Source organism: Pollachius pollachius (genome assembly GCF_949987615.1).
Source record: "Pollachius pollachius genome assembly, chromosome: 12".
In the NCBI taxonomy this organism is placed as follows: Eukaryota; Metazoa; Chordata; class Actinopteri; order Gadiformes; family Gadidae; genus Pollachius; species Pollachius pollachius.
In genome coordinates, this window is record NC_136945.1 from 3,803,034 (window position 1) to 3,813,033 (window position 10,000).

Genomic DNA, 10,000 nt, shown 5'->3' on the forward strand with positions numbered 1-10,000 from the left:
CCAAACAATTCGCTGTGTCCTGCCTCACCCTTCTCCCTCTCTTCCTAACACCCACCTCATCTTCCTCCATTATCGTTCTCCCCATCTCCCCCCCTCAACTACAACCGCCCTAATCACCACACCCACCTCATCTTCCTCCCTTATCCTTCTCCCCATCTCCCCCATCTCCCCCCTCAACTACAACCGCCCTAATCACCACACCCACCTCATCTTCCTCCCTTATCCTTCTCCCCATCTCCCCCATCTCCCCCACTCAAGCAGACCCATCCTAACCACCACCCCCCCCCGTCCTCACCTCCCTCCGGGGTTCTGAAGACGACCACGTGGCTGCCCGGTCCGTTGCCCCGGCCGTTGAAGCTCATGACCATGAGGCTGTACTCGGAGAAGGGCGTTAGGCCGGGCAGCAGGCCGTGGCCGCGGTCCCCGGGGAAGGCAAGCGTGTGGCGCTCCCCGTGCTGGCTCTTCTTTTTGGCGTCCGTCAGGCTCCGCAGGCGCCACCAGTTCACCTGCACCAGCGAGAGAGGACAAGAAGAAGAGGAAGGAAATGCTACTATTAGTATTTGACTTTGACTTTAATTTTCTGCAATGCGATTCGCTTTTATGCTCTTATTTTCAAGTTTGTATTATTAAAAAAGCTAAATAGAATAGGAATTCTAAATTGACAAATGATTGCCACATTGTTGTGGGCACATTGCATATATAAAAAATCAACATTCACTAATGTCCACAAAATACTTGAATGCCTGGCTTCCTCAGCAGTGCAAACAAGGTGGCTCGTTGCTCAAGCTTCTTGTTCAATTAATGTGTATGTGACGAGGAAACAGAGACGTTTGGATAAAAGCGTCAGCTAAATGAGTGAATACTCATAGTAATCTGTTGGTTACTTGTTCAACAAGCAGCAATTACGAATGGCACACATTACATTCTTGAATTCCACAGCTTCTCTTTCCCAAATGCTTTTATCTAAAGTGATTCATGTTGACTACAGATGCATGACATTAAGGAGCAGGGTAGGGGTTATGCACTTGCTCAAGGATGCTAAAAGGTAGACTGTGGACATTAGAGTTTGAAACCAAGAAATAAATCCATTATATCCAGACTATTCTGCCCACTTCCATACATTCTTTATCCATTCAGGGGCGCGCCTAGACATTGATTATGAGGGTTACCAGATCTAGCCTCTGAGAATCTTGGGGTCACACATGTCGTACACTAAAACCAAAATCCATAATTGAATTAAAAGAACTCTATTAGGATGAAGTATATAGCCTACTTAAAAAATATGTAAATATGAACAGAATCGCACACTGATATACTTTGTTTTTTTTATTTTATAGTGAATTTTACTACAACTATTACTGATGTAGCAGGTACCAGGACTAATGCGTGTAGGGTAAAAGTTTTGTTCCACAAGAATCATGTTTTAATGTGTTATGTATCTGTGTGTACATGTGTTTGCCGAATCATTGCTTTTCAAATAGCCAACTTTCTTACTCAATGTATCTTCCTACTTTACTTAAAAAGAAAAACATACAGCTTTATCAATTATTTAATTGAATAGTACCTGATATAAAATATCAGATAGAAGCATATTATGCATCTTAAGCATATTATGAATTTGTGACTCTCAAGGGGAGCTATTGGGCAGCCATTGTATCAGGGGGGTCCTGAACCCACTGGCCGCCCCAATGGGGTCCCGCTGGTGAAAGGGAGGCACTCACCCACGGGGGGGACTGTGTGTGTGTGTGTGTGTGTGAGCGTATGTATGTGGGCGTGTGTTTGTGTGTGTGTGTGTGTGTGTGTGTGTGTGTGTGTGTGTGTATAGCATCGCCAGGGGGCTTTGAGCGGCTGAGTGGGGTGACGGAGGCCAAGGGTTAAAGGAAGGTCAGGGCTGTTTCTTTTCAGTCGCACGTACCTGTGTGTTTTTGTGTGTGTATGTGTATGTGTTTGTGTGTGTGTGTGTGTGTTTTAAGAGCGTTTACCCTGTAGCCCCCCAGGTGGCCGTGCAGCTTGTCTTTGTGCACGCGCATCCAGCTGACCTTGACCACGGAGCTGTTCATCACCTCCACCGTCACGTTATCCGGTGCAGCGCTGGGGACTACACGCATACACATACACACACACACACACACACACAAACACACACACACACACAGGCATGCGCACAGACACACACATGAAGGCATGCACAGACGGACATGCATGCACACACATTTACCCAAACAGACACACACATGTAGTCACACACAAACACACACATACGCACATACACAGGTATGCGCGCACACATGTAGTTTTGCACACGTAGGGTAGGCAGGCGCACACACATGCAGATACACCCACACATACACCCACACACAGAAACATAGGTTTACCCATGCACAAGCATGCAAACCCACACACACACATATTAAGACACATAAACAGAAACACACTTGTTGGCATACACACACACACACTTACACACAAGCAAATACATATATATATATATATATATATATATATATATATATATATATATATATATATATATATATATATATATATATATACACATATATATGTATATATGCAAATATATATTCATGCAAGAACAGACGCAAAATAATTCACATAGAAAACACGTTCATGTAAACAACAAATGAAGCGCAGTCATGCACCACACACACACACACACACACACACACACACACACACACATTCAAATATCAGTGACTATGCCAACGGTGAAGCCAATCAGAAACACCCACAGGGGGGAAAGGTAGCTTCAGCTGCACTCAGCAACAACGGGACAGTTCATTAAACTAGTTGGCAATAGCTAGCCTCTGAAAACAACACAGCGACTAAAAGAACCACACTCTCACATGTCATCACCACCAGACATCTAGTTGAACATTTCATAAATCCTGTGGCAACACACGAGGGACTAACTAAATGCAAGGGTATAGGGTGCGCTAGAAACACTGCAACTTAATACTACTGAGACTGATTCTGTTTCTACCACTGTACGTGGTGGTGGGGTGTGTGGGCAGAGATAAGTGGTCAACACATGATGAGCTTTGAGCAAAGAGTTGGACGCAAGGTAGGATGTTGGGAATATAGCCAGCCCACAGAGGCCGGTTCAACGCCTTGTCCTCATAAAACTTTGGAGGCATGCATTTAGGTTAAGAAACAATTAAAGTGTTTATATTTTGATTCTGTTGGTTTAAATCTTCAATCAAGTCTGTGATCGGATTTAGTATACTTCGGAAGGTCAAACAACAACAAGCGGAGAGTTGAAATTGTTTGTACTTTTAGGGGCAGATTCAAAATGGAGACCTTGAGCGGCTGATAGCGTCAGCGCTAGGTCGTGCTTCAGCCCTCGACTCAATAGGGTTAGGAGTAGGTAAATGGGTTAATACATTGGCGACGTTGGCCACACTAATGCTGAAAGCTCATCATGTGGTGACCACTATAGTGCGATGAGCCCTAACCTGAGGTGACCTCCTTGGGGCAATTCCAAAAGAAGGCTGGAGACGGGAGGATAATGAGTTTTCTATAGAACTCAGTTAGGCGGATCATTCGGTTCATTATCAGGGGAAACCACATAGCTATTTTACAGTGAATATAAAAGGCCTAGTGTCGACCCAGAATCTAAAACTTAGGCTTAAATAACATAAAAAACAGGATATCTCTGATCAAAGCACAGACAAATGAAGGAAAGAAAAGTAAGTAAATAGAAGTCAGAAATATTCATTTTGTTTTGTGATTTTAATTTATCTTGAAGGCTGCTGAAGAACACAAAAAGTAATTATATGAACATTTAATTAAGTATCAGTAAGTGACACGGAAGAAAAAGCGAATACTCACAGTCCTCTCCAGAGAAGCCGCTGATGATGCGGGGCTCCGGGGCCCATCCCTGGTGGTTCCTGGCGTGGATCTTGATCTCGTAGGGAACAAAGGTGGGCGTGTCCGTCACAACGAAGGAGTGTCTCTTCACCGTGTGTTCCTTCCAGTCCTCATCCAGGTCCTGCCGCCGGTAGCTCACCTTGTACTCCAGGCCCGGCCCGTTGTGCTCGATAGGAAGCAGTGGCTGATGAGTAAAAAGTATGCAAGAAGAATTACAAAGCTTTTTTTCGCAAGCCCATTCCCTATCTCTTTCCTTCTCGTTACAGCTCTCAGTCTCCCCCCCTTTTAAGACTATATTTTTCTTTCTGTCTTATTATTTCTTTCTTCGTTTCTGACTGTTTTGTCCTGATTAATAACTCTGTATTCATTTCTTTCTCTCTTTTTGATTATCTGTTTTGTCTGTTCTATCTTGATTTCTGTTCGCTTTCCTTCTGTGTATTGTTGGTTTCTGTCTCTATATTAATGTCTTTCTTTCTGTCTGATCTGTCTTAATTTCTTAACTTCTCTGATATAATTGCAGTCATTTAGGTGTAACTTTAAAAGACACTGCTCCATTCACTGCCTCAACTTCCATGGGGATATTTTGACAAACCAGCACGCTGAACTTCAATACCGTTAGGGTTAACATTCTGGCATAGTGATTTTTCCTGCAACTATCTTGTAAGAAATGTAATGCTCTGGTCCACACACTTCCGAGCCTGGAGTCTGATGTGTGTGGAGGTAGGGGGAGAAGGTTGGGGACCTCTAAACTTGCCAAAGAAAATGAGATACCATTAACCTCAGAAAAGCAAACCGTTAATAGCGAGTGAATCCTGGGTGTCGGGTTAGCATATAGCGTGACAGGGGCCGCAGACAGATAATAAGAGAGGGGCAGATTAATCTTTTTCATCTTTAATACAATGAGGGCGGAATATACTCAAGTATGTAGAGGAAGGAAAATAATTTAGCTCCATTTCATGGCTGCCCCTTTATTTTCCCAATCAAAAGGGTACAACGGGGCCTTTCATTCAAAGTGCTACCAGAAAATGTCTCCACTGCAGGAGGTGGCAGAAGAATGGGAAACATTACAAGTTGGATAATTCAATTTCAAATGTACCCATTGATAATTGTGTGTTTGGCATTCATGGAATGCACCTGATTCTGAGATGTCTGCAGACATAGTGTGGCAATAATTCATCAGGACGGCCGACATCCAAGTCTTCAGCAGTTAAAGAGATATGCACTGTATAGATATATATGTATACAGAGAGAGAGAGAGAAAGAACGAGAGCGAGAGAGTGAGAGAGAGAGAGAGAGAGAGAGAGAGAGAGAGAGAGAGAGAGAGAGAGAGAGTGAGTGCAGCCTGCAGAACGTAGTCTGCGTTCCTTACCTCCCAGATGATATCCATTTCATATGGCAAATGACCTTCGATTTTGATATTTTCAGGGTTTTTTTCAGGAGCTATGGAGCAGAAGAAGAAGAAGAAGCAATATAGATTTCCGTCGTCACCAGCAGTTGTTTGGGGAGGAAATCTCCAGTGAAACGCACACACAGTCCCAAACCCGTGAAATCAATTATTGAGCAAGTTGGAGTGTGTTTTTGGAGTTCAGATAGTGCTCATTGTTGCTTAACCGCTTGGTCGGCCTAGTGACCGTTATCGGGAGGATAGAAACAAACAATGAGAGCGGCCAAGGGAACAATGGGGAATGATAAAAAGGAAAGGAGGGGGGAGACTGAGATACAGAGAGAGAGAGACGGACGGAAAGAGAGACTGAGAGCCATAAAGACACAAAGAGAGACAGATAGATATGCATACATACAGAGTCAGAGATGGAGAGATACAGAAATACAGGGACAGATAGTCAGGCACAGAGAGAGAGGGAGAAATACAGACCGACAGGAAAAAGACAGTGACAGATGCAAATGGAAAGACCGACAATCAGACAGACAGACAGAGAGAAAGAAACACAGGCCGTCAGAAAATAAAGACAGAGAGACAGAGGCAGACGGACAGACCGACAATCCGAGAGACAGACAGAGAGACAGAAACACACACAGACAGAGGAACGGGTTCCGACCTGCCGGGGAGGTCTTGTATCTCTCTGTGTGTTCGCTGGGACGGCCCTTGCCCACGGCGTTGAGGGGGGCCACGCGGAAGCGGTAGTCCACGTCCCCGTGAAGCTTGAGCAGGGCCGAGCCGTGGTTCCCCGGAACCCGCACCAGCTCCTTCCACTTCCCCGGCTCCCACTGGCCCTCCTCATACTCGATAATGAACTCTGTAGCCGGGGGACAACACAGGGAGTTAGCTGTGTGTGTGTGTGTGTGTGTGTGTGTGTGTGTGTGTGTGTGTGTGTGTGTTTAGGTGTGTGTGTTAGTTTGTGTTTAGATGTCTGTGTTTCAGAGAGAGTGAGAGAGATAGAGAGAGAGAGAGAGAGAGAGAGAGAGAGAGAGAGAGAGAGAGAGAGAGAGAGAGAGAGGGACAGAGAGAGATGGAGCGAGACAGAGTGAGAGTTAGTCTCCTGCCAAAAAGCATATCTCATCCAGCTGCCAGCTGTGAAGTGAAACTCCTCAGATTCTGCTTTCTGCACGTTCTTTGCTGGGGGAGATGAGCGATAATTTATGCTTGGAAGGATCAATAATAGAGCTAGATTTGTACAAGATATTTCAGAGCATTACTAAGACTTCTTATGGCGACTGGCGGCGTGTGGGCTCAAAATATGGTATTTTTTTTCAATCCAATCACACTGGATTTAGATTTTGAACACTGTAGCACGCTTGGAGTTAATATAGCACAGGCTTTTTGCCGAGGCGCAGCACAATAGATGGATGCTCCTATTACCAGTGGTCGAACTGCCGTGGTCTTCCCCAGGGCTCCATTTCAGCTTCACACCTCGGTTCTTGTGCTCGGATAGCACCAGGTTCGTAGGTGCGTCGGGTACATCTGAAATCCAAACCACAGCGAGGCGGGCGTTGGACAGCAAAAATAAACAGCAATCTATGCAGATAATGTGCAGCAATCCCTCACATACTACCACACACATCTCTCTTGCTCCCAATTCTCATGAACTCTCTCTTGCTCTCATCTCTCATGCTCACATCTCTCATACACTCAGTCATACTCAAATCTCTCACTCTCATATCACATCCTTCATCCTATCATATTTCGTACTGCCGTCTCTCCCCCTCTCTCTTCTCTCTCTCTCTCTCTCTCTCTCTCTCTCTCTCTCTCTCTCTCTCTCTCTCTCTCTCTCTCTCTCTCTCTATTTCTCTCTCATACTTACATCCCTCATACTCACATCTCTCAAACTCACATCTCTCATGCCCCAAAAAAGTCACGAGAGAAAATAAACACAGAGCATATTTCTCTGGAGTCTACTAGAATATGGAGGTGGACCCCTGTATGTGATGAATGTTAAATCAGGACGGGGAGGAGAAGAAGAGGGGAGAGGAAGAAAAAGGGGGCGGAATAAGTAAGCAAAGCTTTATTCAAATGGCACTTTTAAAACACACGGTCAAAGTGCTTCACACACACACACACACACACACACACACACACACACACACACACAAAGAGGAGTGGGAGGAGGGGGAAGAAGAGGAGGGTAAGGAGGATGGAGAGGAAGAGGAGGGGTAGAAGGAGGAAGAAGGAGAGGGGAGGTAGGAGGTGAGTAGAGCCTTGTCTGTCTCTCTCGGTGGCCTCCGAGCACCTGGCTCTATTTTAATTCCCGGATCGATGGGCGACCACCGCGGCGCCTGTGAGGAGGTGTGCAGCCGCCGAGGTCACAGGTGAGGCCGGCGAGGGGGCGAGAGGTTCAGGCTGCCAATACGTTTACTCACCCAACACCACCAGCATGGCCTCTGCCCGGTCCTGATCAATCGACGTCCGGGCTACGCAAGTGTACCTGCCCTGGTCTTCGTAGCTCACATTGCTGATCTGCAGGAGGCCGTCCTCAACAAAGTACCTATAAGGGACAAGACGGACAGAGAAGACACGGCTTTGAGCCACGGGGTAAAACATGTTTACGCATTCTCAAAAGCCACAACGGAGCCCTCCGAAACGAACACAACAAAACAAAGTCAACCGAAGGATGAAAATGGAAAGGCATTTGTTTTGGGTGAGGGAGGGGGGGTGAAGGGGGTCTGGCAGTACCGTGAATCCTCAGTCTGGTTGCTGGCTATCTCCATATCATCCTTCTCCCAGAGCAGCTCAAAGTCGTTGCTGAAGGACTTGTCGTACTCGGCCGAGCACGAGAGCTGGGCCGCGGACCCCGCCAGGATCTGAACATCCTCTGGAGAGACAATGATCCTGGTGGGATCTGAGACAGGCCAGAGAGAGAGAGAGAGAGAGAGAGAGAGAGAGAGAGAGAGAGAGAGAGAGAGAGAGAGAGAGAGAGATAGAGAGAGAGAGAACGGGACAGAGAGAGAGAGAGAGACATCACAGAGTTTAATTTCCCTCAATTTGGAAAGGAGTGCAATTGGGGACACGGCGGCTGTGTGAGAATATTGGAAAGGGGGTGAGGGGCGGTGCAGGGGGAGGGGGGCAGGTGGGCTGAAGGGGAGTACCTCTGACGGCGAGCGTTGCGGCGATGGCAGCTGTTCCCTCCGTGTTATTGGTGATGCACCGGTACTCTCCCATGTCCTCTCTTTCTACGCGGCGGATCTCCAGCGATCCGTTTCTGTGCACGGTGAGCCGCGGCCCCTCCACAGCCCCCGAAGAGCCGTCCTTGCTCCTGTTGAAATAAATATATATATTTAGTTATATATATATTTAATATTTTTTTCCAAGAAACTTCGGGTCTCGGTTCAAATGAAACTCGATAGGAGCGGCGGCCAAAATTAACCACGATTTAGAAAGAAAAGAAACGAGAGAAGCAATTACAAATGAAGAAAAAAAGATGTTCAGAGGCAGTTTGGTTAGATTGATGTACAGTGCACTCTGCTGGCTAGATATCTGGAACAGCAACCAGATGGCTTTTTGCAAGTGTATTTATTATTTCATTAATAAATACTTAATGTATTCCTTTATTTATCTATTTCTCCGGGGTAGATAGAGCATCAGATGCTCCTTTTCAGCCATGCCCAGCTTGGTACCGTGTGTGGGAGTACAGAGAGTTGTGCTTGTAGGTTAATATTAGGACCGTGTGTGTGTACGCGTGTATGTGGCTGCTTGTTTGAATGCATGCTTGTTAGCATTCAAAGAGAGACAGAGTAACCCTCACCCTATTTAGCTGTGTTCATGCATATGTGAGTGTGTGTGTGTGTGTGTGTGTGTGTTTGTGCATGCATGTGTGCGTGAGTGTGTGTATGTGTGTGTGTGGTTGCGTACCATGTGATGGAGGGAGGAGGAGAGCCGAAGACATTGCAGTGTAAGATGGCCGCCTTGCCCTCGACGGCCGAGTACTCCCTCCCCTCTGGTGTGAGGAACCTGGGCTTCAGGTCTGCGGAGACACACAGCACGTCCGCTATCACATCCCATTCATAACATGGTCATAATCATAACATGTCCATCATCACATGCTTAATATTAACAATCGTAGCATGTCCACTCACATCCAAACAATCATATAATCCAAATCAGAACATGCCTACTCACATCCATATGTTTATATAACCATATTCATAAAATGTCCATTATCACATCCATAATCATAATAATAAACAATCATAATCATAACCTGTCCACTGACAGCCATACGTTTATATACTCATAATCATAACAAGTCCATTATAACATCCATAACATAGACATTCATTATCATAGTCTGTCCCCTCACATCCATACATTTACATAATCATGTCCATTGTCACATCCATGAAATAACATTGTCATAACCATAACATGTCCAATCCATCTGTAAGATTATATAATCACGTAATGTAACAATATCATGACATTAAATGTTCATCCTCACATACATGACATGACATAATCACAACATAACATGTCCATACTAACATCCATATCATAATGTCATCATCATATACCTTGTCCATTCTCACATAACAAGTCCATATCCATCCTACCCACTGAATGGTTCTGGGTTTGAATCCCATTGCCTACAGTCTACCTGTAGGCAAGATGCCTATGACATGTATGAGATATTGGAGAGAATCATGCTGTTGTGTTGTTGTT

General features: G+C 45.4%; 1 protein-coding gene across 1 annotated transcript in view; it reads right to left on the bottom strand.

Moving 5' to 3' along the window:
* chl1b (cell adhesion molecule L1-like b) overlaps positions 1–10,000 on the bottom strand; it is a 67,512-nt gene that overhangs the window by 13,231 nt on the left and 44,281 nt on the right. The window contains exons 13-22 of the mRNA XM_079748462.1: positions 9,194–9,305; positions 8,431–8,597; positions 8,018–8,183; positions 7,705–7,829; positions 6,707–6,808; positions 5,946–6,143; positions 5,258–5,328; positions 3,850–4,072; positions 1,983–2,098; positions 296–506 (exon numbers count right to left, since the gene is read on the bottom strand). Coding sequence (XP_079604588.1) covers positions 296–506; positions 1,983–2,098; positions 3,850–4,072; positions 5,258–5,328; positions 5,946–6,143; positions 6,707–6,808; positions 7,705–7,829; positions 8,018–8,183; positions 8,431–8,597; positions 9,194–9,305 — 1,491 coding nt within the window. The remainder of the gene's footprint in view (positions 1–295; positions 507–1,982; positions 2,099–3,849; positions 4,073–5,257; positions 5,329–5,945; positions 6,144–6,706; positions 6,809–7,704; positions 7,830–8,017; positions 8,184–8,430; positions 8,598–9,193; positions 9,306–10,000) is intronic.